Source organism: Tasmannia lanceolata, unplaced genomic scaffold (genome assembly GCF_043159265.1).
Source record: "Tasmannia lanceolata isolate RefF3 unplaced genomic scaffold, GAP_Taslan_0.1 ptg000037l, whole genome shotgun sequence".
Classification (NCBI taxonomy): domain Eukaryota; kingdom Viridiplantae; phylum Streptophyta; class Magnoliopsida; order Canellales; family Winteraceae; genus Tasmannia; species Tasmannia lanceolata.
The window spans coordinates 62,794,077-62,810,580 of record NW_027518714.1 but is presented as its reverse complement, the minus strand read 5'-3'; the positions used below and the strand labels follow the sequence as shown (position 1 = coordinate 62,810,580).

The following is a 16,504-nucleotide window of genomic DNA, read 5'->3' as shown; positions in this document are numbered from 1 at the left end:
AATATCAAAAATCAAGAAATCAATATTTCAAAAGCCATATCGCTGATCCCATCAAGGTTGAAAATAACGAGTCTTTTGTAGTCCAGAACCTACGACGTCCTTTCTGAAGCCCATTTCTACCCATAATTAACGCCCATTTCTAACCCCGCTTTTTTTTAATCCGCCTCCACCCATCTTCTCTATTTGCCGCTCCTGTAAGTAGTAACTAAGTTAATTAAAAATCATTAAAGTTTAATGCCATTAAAAAAATCATTACGTTTAATTAAGTATCTTGTTAATCAAGTTTAAGAGACATGACTGAGGATGATAACAGCGTTTGACCCTCAAAACGCATTCAGAAGGGCGAAGCAAAGACAGCTTCTCACACAATTTATAAACACTTAAATACACGCTTCCATTTGCAGAAGAGGCCCCCTCATCTCTCTCTCCCTCTCCCAAATCCCTGAAAGATATTTGGGTTTTCAACGAGAGTTCTAAATTATTCTGCAGATGCTTATCAATTCCTTGCCATTTCACCTCAACCATTGAAGCACAAGTTCCCGTTTTCTTCTTTTAAATCTCTTCTGTTTGCCTAGCTGTTTTTCCTTTTTTAATTTTCCTTGATAGAGCTATTTCCATCCAATATAATACTTTTATCTTCTAAACCGCGTCAGTTTATGAACATTTTTTGCTCTTGAACTGATTCTAAATCTAGAATCAGATCAACTTTAGTCAAATAGAAGCAAGCCCAGTTCCCATATAACGCGATTTTAAATACTTAGAAGAACCATTCAACAAGTCCTCCCATCTCTTTTATTAATTTTCAGTCTTAGGTTTAGTATTTCTTTGAAACTTTTCCCTTCTGTTTGGAGATCTCTCAACTCCTCTTTAGCCCGGAAAATCCAGAGCTATTCGAATGCAGAGTAAGATGGGAACAGATGAGGGGAGGGGAGCAATCTCCGATAACTACTCGGACTCTGAGAGCGTGGGTAGTGACCGGATTGGATTTAGTGGACCCTTAAGCGGGCCTCTCAATAAAAGAGGCCAAAGAAAGAGCGCTCGATTCAATATCCCTGAATCCAAAACCATCGCCATCGCTGGAGGCAGCAGCAGCAGCAGCAGCTCTATGGTCGACGAGGCATACGTCGAGATCACTCTCGACGTACGTGATGACTCAGTCGCTGTCCACAGCGTCAAGACCGCCGGTGGAGTCCACGAGGACCCGGAAGTAACGCTTCTGGCGAAGACGCTCGAGAGGCGGTCGACATCGGTGGGATCGTCGGTGATTCGGAGTGCGTCTTCGAAGATCCGGCAAGTGTCGCAGGAGCTCAGGCGACTCGCTTCGCTCACTAAACGACCGTCGTCCGTCGGCCAAATCGATCGGTCCAAGTCCGCCGCTGCTCATGCATTGAAAGGACTTAAGTTTATTAGCAAGACTGATGGTGGGGCAGGGTGGCCGGCGGTCGAAAAACGGTTCGATGACCTCACCGCTAACTCCGAGGGGATTCTCCCCCGTCCGCTCTTCGGACAATGCATTGGTAAGTTAATTGAGCAATTATTGGGTTCAATTCTTTTGTAATAGTGATCATTTATCAAAGAATTAATGACTGATTATCAAATGATTGAACAACGGGGGATCAATTTGCTTACAATACTTAGTTGACATTGATAAAAAAAAGTTTCTAATGAATTATGAGTTCAATAGATAGATGGATTATCGAAAAAAATGAATAAACCCAGAAAGTAAACAAAGGTTAATGTGGTTCAAGTTAATGATTTTGTTTAATTAATGGTTTGTTTGGTTTAATTATTTGATTGCAGGGATGAAGGAATCCAAGGAATTTGCGGGGGAGCTTTTCGATGCGCTTGCACGGAGGAGGAACATAACAGGGAATTCGATTACCAAATCGGAGCTGAAAGAGTTTTGGGAGCAAATTTCCGATCAGAGCTTTGATTCCAGACTTAGAACTTTCTTTGACATGTATGTCTAGCTACAACGAGATTTCTATCAATTAATCTTCATCTTCTTTGGATCTCACAATTAGCAGGATAATTAACCCGTAATTAAATTGCAGGGTTGACAAAAATGCAGATGGGAGAATCGCAGAGGAAGAAGTCAAAGAGGTAAGATGAGTAAAGGAAGCAATCGGTGCCATGACTCGCTCGAACAATCCCATTCAACCTTGTGAAAAAATACTTAAACATCCCTTAGTTTCAACTCTGTTTTTTTACAGTCAAATGCAAAAATTTCAAACCCACTTCCCAAAAATTTCAAGGGAGATATGTTTGAATTTTTCTTGATTTCATTAAATTACCCCCTGCCCTTTCTAACGCGGACGAGTTAACTCACCGAGTCGTGAGTTTCAATACGTCGTTGGTTGTTCTTGTTTGTATCTTCAAGTGAAAGAAATTGAGAAATATGTTGTTTCTGTTGCAGATCATCACACTCAGCGCTTCTGCGAACAAGCTTTCGAAAATCCAAGAACAGGCCGAGGAATATGCTGCGCTAATCATGGAAGAGCTCGATCCAGATAATCTTGGTTACATTGAGGTAATCATAAATTAGAACACTAGAGATATAAGTATATAACCAAACATTTCTAACAAAATTCACCCTCCCTCCTCCATTTGCCTAGTCTCACAACATGTTGTATCGGGCTTATTAACAGATCCACAACCTAGAGACTCTGCTATTACAAGTCCCAAGCCAATCTATCAGAGGAGGAACAACAAACAGTAGAAACCTGAGTCAGATGCTGAGTCAGAAGCTTAAGCCCACGAAAGAGAGCAACCCGGTTCGGAGGTGTTATCAGAAGATCAAGTACTTTGTAGAGGATAATTGGCAAAGGCTATGGGTCATTGCGCTGTGGCTCGGTATACTCAGTGGCCTGTTCACATATAAATTCATGCAGTATAAAAGGAAGGCAGCGTATGAAGTTATGGGCTACTGTGTTTGCGTAGCCAAAGGCGCGGCCGAGACGCTCAAGTTCAACATGGCATTGATTCTACTACCAGTCTGTCGGAATACCATCACCTGGCTTAGGAATAAGACAAAGCTAGGTGTTGCCGTGCCCTTCGACGATAACCTCAATTTCCACAAGGTAATATGTTTAGATAATTCAGCTGAACTGAGTCGACTCAACTGAAAACGAGTTGACTCGTTCCTGACTCAATTGAGCAAAAAATTATACAATTTCTGCTAGAAATATGATTTTTTATGTATTATACTCTAAAAATTCAATTCTATATAGAGAATATGATTATGTTTATAGAGTGACTCAGCCGAGTTGACTCAACTCGACAGAATCTCAAGCTCATAAACTGTGGAAAATGCACAAGTTTGAGATAATTGGTGCATTGCAAAACATAAACATTCCAATTATTATCCCTAAGAGATTGATCTTGATCAAATTGGATGTTATGTCTTCAGGTCATTGCAGTTGGTATCGCCATTGGCGTCGGATTGCACGCAGGCTCTCATTTAACGTGCGATTTCCCTCGTATTCTTCACGCTAGCGAAGAGAAATATGCACTCATGACGCCATTCTTTGGCAACGAGAAGCCTCCGAATTACTGGTGGTTTGTCAAAGGCGTTGAAGGGTGGACTGGAATTATAATGGTTGTTTTGATGGCAATTGCATTCACTCTAGCCACCCCGTGGTTCCGCCGTAACAAGCTCAAGCTCCCAAAACCCCTCCAAAAGCTCACCGGATTCAATGCCTTCTGGTATTCCCACCACCTCTTCATCGTCGTCTATTCTCTCCTCATCGTTCATGGCATCAAGCTCTATCTCTCTAAGGACTGGGACAAGAAAACGGTTAGTATCTATCTAGATTTTCAAATGTTATGCCTCTTTCTTTTCTTCTCTCAAAACCCCTATAAGCCATGATTCAAAGATAACAGATAAATTGATAGACATGGACACATATTTTAGAGAATAAACGAAAGATGATCTAGCAACATCAAACACGTAGTTGTAGTTCACTTTAGTTTTCCCCAAACAACTTCATAGAAATCCCCAAATAGACTCTTAGATATATAATCTAGTCTAACATACAAAGACCCTAGAAAACATACAACGTCCTTTCACTTTTCAGTACATAGTAAGTACCCTAGAGCACCACAATGACTCTTCACATATCAAGGAACATTGATTTTGATTTACACATTCCAAAATTTATTTCCAGCACTTCTTTCTCATTATTGATGTTAAAACGATGTCACGATTGTTGAATTTGAATTCACAGACATGGATGTATTTGGCGGTTCCAGTACTACTTTACGGGGGTGAAAGGTTAATTAGGGCATTCAGATCAAGTATCAAGCCTGTTAAGATCATCAAGGTAATTAAGCTCAATAACATGGCTCATTTGTTTAATTAATGGGGATCAATTAATTTCCTTAATGTTTATTTTTATATTGTAATCAAACAGTATTGCCTAGTACTAATCTTTACCTCTACTTCATTGAAGGTTGCTGTTTACCCTGGCAATGTATTGACGTTGCACATGTCCAAACCTCAAGGTTTCAAATACAAGAGTGGGCAGTACATGTTTGTCAACTGTGCAGCCGTCTCACCTTTTGAATGGTATTTATATTATTTTTATTTGTACATGGAGAATGTTATTTCCACATCTCCCCCATTTTCATCCACTAAACAGAATTAGGTTCCTTAATCATGATGTGTTTGACAAACAGGCATCCTTTTTCGATCACATCAGCTCCCGGAGACGATTACCTCAGCGTTCACATTCGCACAGCAGGGGATTGGACACTCCAGCTTAAAACCGTCTTCTCCGAGGTATGTCCAGACTAATGGATACACATATAGGCAAAGATTAATTCACAGTCGTTAGATGGACATAGAGAAGTTGGTGTTCCTCAATCTCGAACCATACACGTGGCAGACACCCAAAGAATCAATGGACTGTAATCTTGACTATTGTGCATTTGTTTTTTAGGTATGTCAACCTCCTCCCGCAGGGAAGAGCGGCTTGCTAAGAGCAGAGGGCATGGAAGGAGACAACAGCCCAAGGTAAGGAATTCAAGTTATTGACAATTCTGAACAAACTGTGGGTAGAGAAAGATGGTTAGCTTCTCTAACATTTTTTTTTGTTACAATAAAAGCTACCCAGACCATATTTTATCAATCTATCTATATTATATGGAATATATAGGGAAATGATATCAGCACAACCATGTTTTAATACATGCTTGTCGTTTAGTATTTAAAGAGCTGTAAAAAGGTTATTATGGTTCCCAAAAAGCACTTACAAGCCAATTAAAAAAGAAAAGACAAGCTAAGACCGCCCACGTATTAAAGCATGGTCGAGCTGATATCATTTCTCTATTAAACTATAATGGCAAATCTTGTGGGGCCTCCGGGATTATTTAAAACCTTCAAAATTTAAACTTTCCTTTCATTATTAATTTACATTATATATGTAAATATCTTAAAAGCTGTTAAATGTGATAAAGATATAAGTTTTTCAATAGCCATTTAAGTTCTTATAAATTTAAATTTATTTATAGCTCTTGCTGTATATTTAACACATAAAAAAATTAGTAAAAAAAACATATTTTTTGCGTAAATAATGCTTGCGTAAAGCATTTGCCATTTTTTGTGACTAAAATCAGTGATCTAAATTCTTATTATCTGTATTTTTTTTATTCATGGGCAGTTTTCCAAAGGTGTTGATTGACGGTCCATATGGCGCGCCAGCTCAGGATTACAAGAAATATGAAGTAGTGTTGTTAGTGGGGCTGGGAATTGGAGCCACCCCTTTCATCAGCATTGTTAAGGACATTGTAAACAACATAAGAGCAAAGGAACGAGAAGAGGAAGAGCTAGAGAGAGGAAGCTGTAGCGTTGCAGTGAAAGGAAGTAGCCACAATAGGAAGAAGGGTTCGTTCAAGACGAGTCGGGCTTATTTCTATTGGGTGACTCGGGAGCAAGGATCGTTCGATTGGTTCAAAGGGGTGATGAACGAGGTGGCTATGAACGATCAAAAGGGTGTGATAGAGCTCCACAACTACTGCACTAGCGTGTACGAGGAAGGTGACGCACGATCGGCCCTCATCGCCATGTTACAATCGCTCAATCATGCAAAGAACGGTGTAGATGTCGTGTCCGGGACCCACGTTAAGTCCCACTTTGCCAAGCCCAATTGGCGTAATGTCTTCAAGCGGATCGCACTCAACCACAGGGAATCACGAATTGGTGAGTCTTCTTGTCTATTTTCAAGCACATTTTGTCTTACTTCATTATTATCCATGGTGGGCCACCTCATCTAATGGCTAAGATTGCATGGAGCAAAATTATTCATTTCCATTTCTACATTTCTATCTCCATGAAGATCCCATTATGCTGATGATCTTGGTTTTAATAATTGTTTCTTGCAGGTGTATTCTACTGTGGGCCACCGGGGCCCACCAAGGAACTCCGCCAGCTGTCTTCAGATTTTTCACGCAAAACCGCCACCAAATTCGACTTTCACAAGGAAAACTTCTGACAACACAACACCTCCCCCTCTCCCTCTCTCTCTCTCTCTCTCTCTCTCTCCATGTACAGCCTCATTGTCCCTTTCTCTAATTTTTTTTTTTTTCTTTGTCCTTCATCGGCTGACGTAAGCAACGACTTGGAGCTCCAATAGGACCCACCTACCACATTTGGTGCAGGTGGGCCAGCCACCACACATTGCGTTAGGTAAAGCACGTGACACGTACCACATGGTAGGATATGCGGTGTGGTCCCTACCTTCTGATAATGGTGGGCCCACACCCAAAGCGTTTACCTAGATTTTCAAAAGAAATGTAACTAGACGTTCTTTTCGAGTTTATTTTTGTTCCTCCTAAGCTTAGTCTTATATTACTCATTATTATATGTTTTCGGCCGTAAGGTCGTCCACTTCCAAATTATTTGGCTTAGTCTTTTTAATTCTTTCTTTAATTATATACAAATAAAATAAAATCAATGCTTGTAGAACTGTGGGGGATCCTTTATTTGGTAATTATATTTTAATTGAATTGAATATTGCAAGTCTATCTCCCAACATAAATGCATATTTTATTTTGTTTTTGTCTTCTTAATCTAATAAAATAATCACTATTTTATTTTATTTTAGCATGTGAAATGAATCAACCCATTAATGAAACTACTGTTGGCAATTTGTTACGTGCCTAATTGGCCGTAACAGAATTAAACAAAGAAAATAGATAGAAAGAGATGAGGGAATGGTTGATTCGAGGCAACCGGACCTCCTAGTGGTTCAAATCGAGAGGAACCATGACTCTCCTAAACAAAGTTTCCCTTGTTTGCTGTAACTTTCTCTTCTTCTCTCATTTCATTAAATTAAAGAGCTTAAATACAAACACAAAGGTGTGCCACATCACTAACCCATTTGCGCACTTCCATAAACCACTACCCACTTACATGACATATAATCAATAACTAACACCCACAAATCAAAAAAGCATACTCCTACAATAACTACTTGTAACTACATCATATACACTATACTTGCATGTATCATAATTAAACCGGGTAGAACTCACCCCTAAAAGCTAGCTGTTAGAGGGAGTAGGGGTGGACATGGTTCCGATTCGAACCGAGGAACCGAACCGAACCGGCACATATGGTTCGGTTCGGTTCGGTTCCATAGTTATATGGTTCGGTTCCGGTTCTAATAACCTGGAACCGATGGAAATTCGGTTCGGTTCTGGGTTTGGGATCCCGGAACCGAGAACCGACCCACCTTAAAACCCTTAAATATGCCTGTTTTTACTTGGATTTGGTGAAGGACTGAGTCGTCTTCCCCTTTCGATCAAGAGTCAAATATCATGTAATCCATGTCTTGATGACAAATGAGAAAAAAGTGAAAGATAGCATTCTACCGATCAAAAGCGTGTTTTAAAAATCTCATGTATAACGCCCCCACAAAGTCATATTCATCAGCTCATTACAGACTTTTGTGCTCTGCTTTTCCTATCAATGATAGGCTGGAAACAGAAAGTTATTCTATCTTAAGAAAAAAAAACCAAGCATTCAAACACAAGGAGGGAAACTGTTGTGAAAAAATTCCGTTGATTTGGTGAAGGTCGGGTAAACCCAGAACCGAACCGAACCGAACCGATTATATATGGTTCTGGTTCGGTTCGGTTCCAAACATATATGGTTCTGGTTCGGTTCCAATTTCAGGGAACCGATTATATATGGTTCGGTTCTGGGTATACCCCAAAACCGAACCGAACCGAACCATGTCCACCCCTAAGAGGGAGGGTGCACATTCCCTTATACCCATCCACATCCATCTCACATGTCCGATTGATGTGGGACGACTATTGCTTTGACGAACAAATTTTGGATGGATTACATTAATTAGGAAAGTATCCTTAGATAAGAGATTAGTTTAGTCCAACTAGAGGGAAACATTTAGCAATGGAGTGGGCCCCTGGGAGATGAATGGTTCCGATCATCATATAGGTTGGTCCTATTTTTAGTTTTACCTTCTAATGTATTTAACTAGTAAAGAGATGCACATTCACAGTATAACAGCTTTTGGGATTTGCTTCAATTTCCCCATTTCTGATTCATTTTGGTTGGATTTCTCTCATTTTTATTTTTCTATTTGAGAAATGACATTCTTCCTCTTTTTCAGCATTTTTCACTCTCTTTTGTTTGTCTTTTCCTTTATTTTCGGGAAATGACAAACCGAATACGGTGGAAATACTTTCATTTTTAGGAAAAGACAAATAATAGGAAGTGGAAATGGTGGGGAAAACGGTGGAAATGCCATGATATTTTTTATTTTAATATCAACTGTTTCGATCTGGGGGTTTAGTTGGTATACTCTATTATCATTCGTAACCCAACAGCTGGTTAATTTAACCTTCTCATGATGGACTGTACAGCCCACAGCATAGGATGATCCATACCATCCATTTGATGGGCCACAATGTAAACAGGTTGTGCCCCAAAAATCATTTCCATAGGATGATCCTATCCATCCGATTATAGAGGTTGATTATATGAAGTTTCTCTATAGATCGGATGGCTAGGATCATCCTATGGAAATGATTTTTTGGGGCACAACCTATTTACACTGTGGCCCATCAAATGGACGGTTTGGATCATCCTATGGTTTGGGTTATACAGGCCATTTTGAAAAATAGGGGTGAAGACCATGTGACCGATCATGAGTCATTACGTATCGCTGAGGATTTGTGTGACACCTTTGATTCGCTTGTTATGATGCCTTTGATTCTCTAATGATACGTTTTGGGATTTAGTGATTAGGGTTTAAGTCAAGGTTTATTGCGAGAGTGACCTCTATTAAACATGTGATCAATAAATATGATTAAAACTCCTCTATATGTTAGGCCCCACCATAAAGTTAGGCCACAACCCAAAGGTTGCATAAAAAAGGGAAATTTTTATAAGAAGAGTGACTCACAGGCTCCTTCATGACAAAAACTCTTTGGACCCGCCACGTGTATGACGTCACTAGCCACCATAAATCCAACAAAATGTATTATGCATGAGATGCTCCTTAGCATGGGACCAACACCACAGGGGTCGCCACAGTTTATCCGGTATTGGAACCACTTAAGAGAGTAGAACATGTACATTTAAAACGTATTAATAGAGTAAATCTTAAAGGGAAATGATATATCCGCCCCTTTTGATCACCAGGAGCACCTCCGGTCAGTGTATCAATGACAAAATAGGGGCTGTTGTACTTATGTCAGAAGAATTCAATGCCTCTGATTGCCACAAACACTGACAGGAGGTGTTCCTGGTGATCAAAAGGGGCGGATATCACTTCCCATCTTAAAATGCATACGTTATTCCACTTGGGTTTTTATTTTCCAAAGAAAATCCCATTTTGGAAGTGTATTTCGTTTTTTAAACTTTCCTAAAAACACTTTCAAAACGGGATTTCGTGAGGATTCGAGCTTATCTTTATTTTCCAAACGAAACCCGTTTTGCTAGCAGCTCTTCAAGTTAAAACAAAGGAGATTTTGAGTTTGTAATTTAGTGGGAGTGGGTGGATGTCGGATTATCTGCCCCTCCATCCCAAACTTAGAAAATCGATTTTAATTAACACCCTAAAAGTTAGAGGCTTGGCGTCATATATAGTGTACATATAATTAAGGTATTTAATAGTTAAAAAGGTGACCTTGCATTTTTATTTTTTTCGGTAGGTAAGTTGGGGTTAGGCACGACCCAAACCGGATGTATTAAATAAGGCGCAAAAATTACAAACGGGTACGGATAGAGACCTTGCATTTTATATATAAGGTTTTAAATAGGGAGATGAGATCAGGGCTCCAATAATTTGGAAGATGATATTTTCACCCCTTTGCAGCCCCCTTATAGCGTGAACAGTGTGCAACCTTAACACTTTTTTACCTCAAATCACGTTAACAGGGGGCGAATGCGTACTGGAGAGGGGTGAAAATATCATCTCCCTAATCTTATACTCACGCTCAAGTTCGTTGTCTTTTAGTATTGAAAGGGGTGTCAAAAGATTATTGCAGTTCCCAAAAAGCTCTCCACAACCCCCTTTAAATAATTACTCTATTTGGATGCCATTAATTCGTTGGGAGATCTATATCCCAACGGTCAAAGGGGAGATTAAAGGGGAGATCTAAAGCAGATTAGTCAACGGGGAGATTAAGGGTGGAAGAAAGAAACATTGTTTGGTTTGTCTTGCAAATATTGGGGGGGTTTGGGATAAGAGCAAAAAGATCTCCCCAAGATCTTCTCCACAATTTCTTTGATTTGAAGAAATTTGGAGAGAAGATCTCGAGCGCGCCACATCACCCGACCGTCGCCCGACAGTGCTAGTGGTCAAAGACCTTAAAAGGCAACCAAACAATCTCAAGAAGATGTTCTTCCCTCAATCTCCTTAAAAATAGCCAACCAAATTGAGCATAAAGCTTCAATATCAAGGCATTGGATTTCCCTTTAAATAACCTCAAGGCCACCCAAGTTTCCCATCATACACAGTACACAAAATATGGGACTTGCTAGGCAATTTCGCGAAAGCCATTTCACGGCTGACTTTTGCAAGAGAGAATAGCCACGCAGGCTCACTTTTCAGCAGATTTTGTCTTATTCATTTAATTCATCTGACTGGCTGTTCTCTCATGCAAAAGGGTGGATGTTTTGTCATGCAAAAAACAACTGCAAAATGGCTTCCGGCGAAATTGCCTAGCAAATCCCTACAAAAGTCAACCATGTTTTAATACTTGCACAAAATCGTATTGTCTTTTCTTTTTTAGCTGGCTTCTGAGAGCTTTTGGGAACTGTAACATTTGATTGCTGTTTAAATAATATAAGACACGATGATTTAGTGCAATTATCATAGCATAGTAGTGCCAAGATCAGTAGCCCTAATATAATTAGTAAAAAGGAACCTTACACTTAAAAGGTTTAAAAATATATATATATAAGTTATATAATAGTTAAAGGAGCCTTGATCTTAGAAGCTTCTAAATTCATTCAGGGCCCACCCAAGTCTTCCCAACCCATCTTATCCACACAGTATCGTTCCTAGAGGAAAGTCTTTTTTTAAGGGAGATGATATTTCCACTCCCCTGCATTACGTGCACACCCGCTTATAACCTGATTTGACGTGAAAAGTGGGCAACTTTATGTCAAATCAGGTTATAAGGGGGTTGTACACGTAATTCAGGGGGGATGAAAATATCATCACCTTTTTTCAATGGTAGAAAAAGTCTTTTCAGAAAAAGGAAAAACAAATGCTTACCATGTATGATTGTTGATTTGTTTCGCAGACCAACAAAGAAAGACAGGGTTGCTATAATACTAGAGAAGAGCGCCCGGTGGGGGGGGGGGGGTCGTCCTACTGCATTGCCTGGCCTAAAATATCTGAGAAATTTCAAACCTTTTGATATTTTGTTGTTGTTGTTAAAAATCTTGTGGAGTAGGTAGATGTGATTTTTAATACACGAGTTTGTGGCCCGAATTTTAGTAAAATGGTAGGTAAAACAGAGAAGCTTTCAGCTTTCTAGAGAATGAAGCATTCCACTTTGCTGCAATATCAGAAAATGTGGCAAAGACTAATGGGAATTGTATGACTTCAAACACTGCCAAAAAAAAGGGTGGTCGACATTTCAAAGTAGTTCCTATATGATTGACTCTACTGAAAAGAAGATGACAACTTTTCTACATTGCCTTTCTGTCCTTTAATGAAAACGCAATGCTCTCACTTAACCCCAAACCCTGTCAACACCACCTTTTCCATACTTATATGAGCTAGAGTGCCCAAACACATGGGTCCCACATTTTTTGTGGTGATCCGAACCATTCATTTAGAAGGGCCTATAGGATGATCCTATAGGGGTGATTTTTAGTACACACCCTATCTATAGAAGGGCCTTTCAAATGAATGCTTTGGATCACCCCAAAAATGTGGGCCACTTGAGTTTTTGAAGCAGCTGCTCAGATAAGATGCCTGAGCAGCTGCACAGGAACACTATTCTCATATATATATATATATATATATATATATATATATATATATATATATATATATATATATATATATATATTTATTTATTTATTATTTTAAGCTTTAAATTAATTTATTAATATATTACATTTCAACCTAAGCTGAAATTTGGTTGGATCGGGACCTTTCCGAATCAAACACCAGTGGGATTTTTCAAAAATTGGTATATCGCAGTTTAGGGAAATACTAAAAGAAACTTGTTGAGCCCCATTTTGCCTCATTAATGCAAGGAAAAATTGACAGTGGGGGACATCAAAATACGAGAATTGCCAACGGAAGACACACTTTTGAAAAATTGTTAGAGAGGGATGAAATGGGGTTACCAAGTCTCTAAAAGGGGGTCATCAGCCCTCTAAATGGGGTTATCAAGCTCTCAAAAGGGAGGTATAAACCCTCTTTAACAATTTTTCAAAAGTGTGTCCCCCGTTGGCAATTCTCATATTTTGATGCCTCTCATATTTTGATGCCCCCCCATTGGCAATTTTTCCTTTATGCAATCAGATCCATTGGCCCGATTCCCGATAGACAATCGTAAGTGTGAAACAACCAGTTACTCCAAAAGCTGAAGTCGTTTAAGAGTTGGTGTTATTTAGCCACTTATACGTAAACCACCCCAACTCCTACTCCTACCGCACTTATACGAAAACCTTGATTAGATGATATAAACCCTTGATCCTTCAAGCCTCGATTAGGGTTCCAACAAGAAAAGCAACACAACTGATTTTTTGTATTTCTTTATCATGTGGGATGCCCCTGTGGGATGGGACTAAGACCAAGTGAGTCGCCTATAGAGGATCAACGGTTTTGATTTCACACACATGCCCCCGGCCCCTTGATTACAAACATCAAAGTATAGATTTTGGATCTAACCCACGCAAATTAGAACTGAAAATTTCACGAGCTGACTGGATTTAATTGATGGAACTCACAGGTGACAGAAATCATCTGCAACTGGTTTATTTACCCCTCTTATCATGACAAATGATGTTTAGGAATCTAAACACACAAACCAGTTGCAGATAATCTTAATAACATAAATGACGTGTTATTGTATGAGCATTTACAGCCATTGTCGACATGGAATCGTACGTGACCGATTGTGGGGAGGGTGAACCACAATCACGACGGGCGATCATTCAAAAGAACCTTGTGACAGCAAACGCCATTTGGATTCGAGCCACTAACGACTAAAGGAGCATCTCATGTGTCCACTAGTGTAGTGACTCGTTCAACTTGTCGTTACCCTGGTTACTCCGGATCAATATATACATCATCAACACAATAATGGGGAAGGCGTGGGGATGCTGTCATGCCATGTAGCCTCACTTTAAGTGCAAAACACACATAACATTGCTCTAAACCTTGTAAATGCTATCACTACGAGTGTAAGTGACGCATTCAAGAAGCAATTCGAGCATAAACAAGGCGTTTACATAACTTGATCCCTATATGAGATCCCTCTGCTCTTCTCTCTAAGATCGGGCTGTTAAATTGTAAAAGATTAAATAACACCTTCTCCAACAGCTTAAGCCTTTGGAGTAACTGGTTGTTTCACATGGTATAAGAGCAAATGCCTGGGTTCAAACCTCCTTGATAGCAAAATCCACATACAATGGCCAAATCCAAAAGTGGGGCCACATGTGCCATGTGTAGGCCAACCAAAAGAAAGAGGGTCACACATGAGAAAGAGTGTTAAAAGTATAAAAGATTAAATAACACCTTCTCCAACAGCTTAAGCTTTTGGAGTAACTGGTTGTGTTTCACACGGGGTGATCTGAAGATCAATTTTAAACTAAGACCCTTTTATCTAGGCTTTTACAGAGACAAATCCATTTGTAGGGTCCTCCCGGCCCAATTAGGTACGCTTGGATCCACAAAATTGTTCTTTGTCAAACGTCAATTGATAAAATGCTTCGTCTCTCTCACCTTCGCTCTTACTCTGATTCATCTTGTTTCGTCTAGATCAGGAGTACTGGGGTTTTGATATTATTGTGATTGGCAGACGTGCTAATCTTTGCTCTTACTTTGATTCTTCGTCTTAAGTGGGCAATCATTGACTGTGAGAATAAGCTTAACACGTAAATAGATTGGATAAACATTATGGCAAACATTGATTAACATGAATAATATCTTATAATTATGATTCTCTCTAAAATGATCTTAATAATGAACCATAGAGGTCAATAATCCTATCAAACCTTGTATGACTTAGTATGATCACAATTATCGCCAATCTCATTCACAGTAATCACCAATAACATGTCATATGAAAATAACACTATATCTCCAATATCGGTCAACCTTTTTACTTCTGGAATAAAGCCCTTAATGTTTTATGACCCTAATTTTATATGGATGCCAATCTGAGACAGCTAGCTCCTCGATATTTCTTCTTGGAGTTTTGTTGAACATCTTAATCGTGCTCTATCATACATTGCCATTGTGGACCATGCCTAGATTGACTGATAGAGAGGTCTTCAGAAAAAATTATCCCTAAAGGGGGCCACATGGACAAGACAGGGTGTCTACACTACCAAAAAAGAAAAAGAACTCCCAAGTTCGGAATGACTTAGAAATGACTTAGGGTGCGGTTGGATTGCCGGAATCAGGAATCGGTATCGACTTCACATTCCAATCCTATTCCAATTCTCTCCGTAAACGGAATGATTATTCTGATTCTAGTGTTTGGATAAGGATTTGGATTCAACAAGGGAATCAGTCGTGATTCCAATTCCAAAGGTAATGTTCGGACCAACATTGGAATGGAATCAAATTTTTAATAAGACTTATCTTACTAAACTCCAAACATTATTCTTAAAATTTGAAATCCAAGCATCAGGGCAGCTTGGATATAATAGCAATAAAAAATGAAAGGTATTCAATGTTAAAAAGATAAAAAGGAAAAAAATAATGAGATCAACTTAGGAAAGCCAAAATCAAACTAGACATAAAATGCAGCTGCTATTATCAAAACCATGAACTAAATTTTCTTTTTCTTTTCATAAGTTGAATCTCAAGCTGCAAGTGTATAAATAAACCAAAAGACAAAGAAACCCAAAAAAAATGGGCAAATAAGCCAAAGAACCTCGACCAAGCATCCAATATTAACGAGAACAATGACAAGTGACAATAATATATTTTTAGCAAACTAAAAAGGAATCCAATACCGATTCTTAAATGCACCCTCAGAGGGGCATTCCATTTTTTCCACTACACAGCACTGAAATCATCATAGAATGTGCACCCGTTCCATGTTTCCCCACCCACTCCATCACATCATCAACATAGCCATTGAATGAACTGACTTTGTTACGCCGCGTGGTCCAACTTCAAGTGGAAGACAACCCAGAAAATGAGTCACAAAGGCCATGTTTGGCAACCATGAAAAATCATCCCATGGAATAATCGTGGGCCCAAGCGTGTGAAAGGGGGTGAGGAGGGAAGAGAGATGGAGTTGGTGGGAGTGGAGAGAGCATCAGCAATACCTAAAAAATGCCTACTCAAAATTGATATTTTCTTTTCCTTATTTTAGGAACTTTTTACATGCTCCCCCACAAGTGGCCCCACAAATATTCAATGGAATATTTTTAATGTTGCCAACCATGGCCAAAAGGTCCGTTTAAAACCTTGTAAAAGCAACCAATAGTTAGGGGTGTAAACGAGCCGAGCTTGGCCAGGCTCGGCTCGGCTCGTTAGGCTCAAGAGCTCAGCTCGGCTCGGCCAGGCTCGTGAGCCTTACCAAGCTCGGGTTATATTTAGGGCAATTATATATTCACCCCTCATCTTCCCTGGACAGCCCTATCTAGTGTAATTTGACTACTCTTTTTACACTACGGGGGTGGTCCAAGTAACAAATGGGGTTCCAAAAAAGAAGTGACATATTTTGCCTCCCCCTTTCACTCCTTGGACAATCCTTTTAGTGTATATATTAATATATAATATATATATATATATATATATATATATATATATATATTAAATCCTTA

At 39.3% G+C, this 16,504-nt stretch overlaps 1 protein-coding gene across 1 annotated transcript; it reads left to right on the top strand.

Annotated features, from left to right (window-relative positions):
• Window positions 1-403: 403 nt before the first annotated feature.
• Window positions 404-7,018, top strand: RBOHA (respiratory burst oxidase homolog A). The gene is made up of 12 exons (XM_077371136.1): window positions 404-1,517; window positions 1,801-1,960; window positions 2,055-2,103; window positions 2,417-2,530; window positions 2,649-3,080; window positions 3,410-3,796; window positions 4,227-4,322; window positions 4,452-4,567; window positions 4,678-4,780; window positions 4,941-5,014; window positions 5,661-6,199; window positions 6,382-7,018. The coding sequence occupies exons 1-12, from the start codon at window positions 896-898 to the stop codon at window positions 6,489-6,491; spliced, it is 2,802 nt and encodes a 933-aa protein (XP_077227251.1). The 5' UTR covers window positions 404-895; the 3' UTR covers window positions 6,492-7,018.
• The last annotated feature ends 9,486 nt before the right edge of the window (window positions 7,019-16,504 follow it).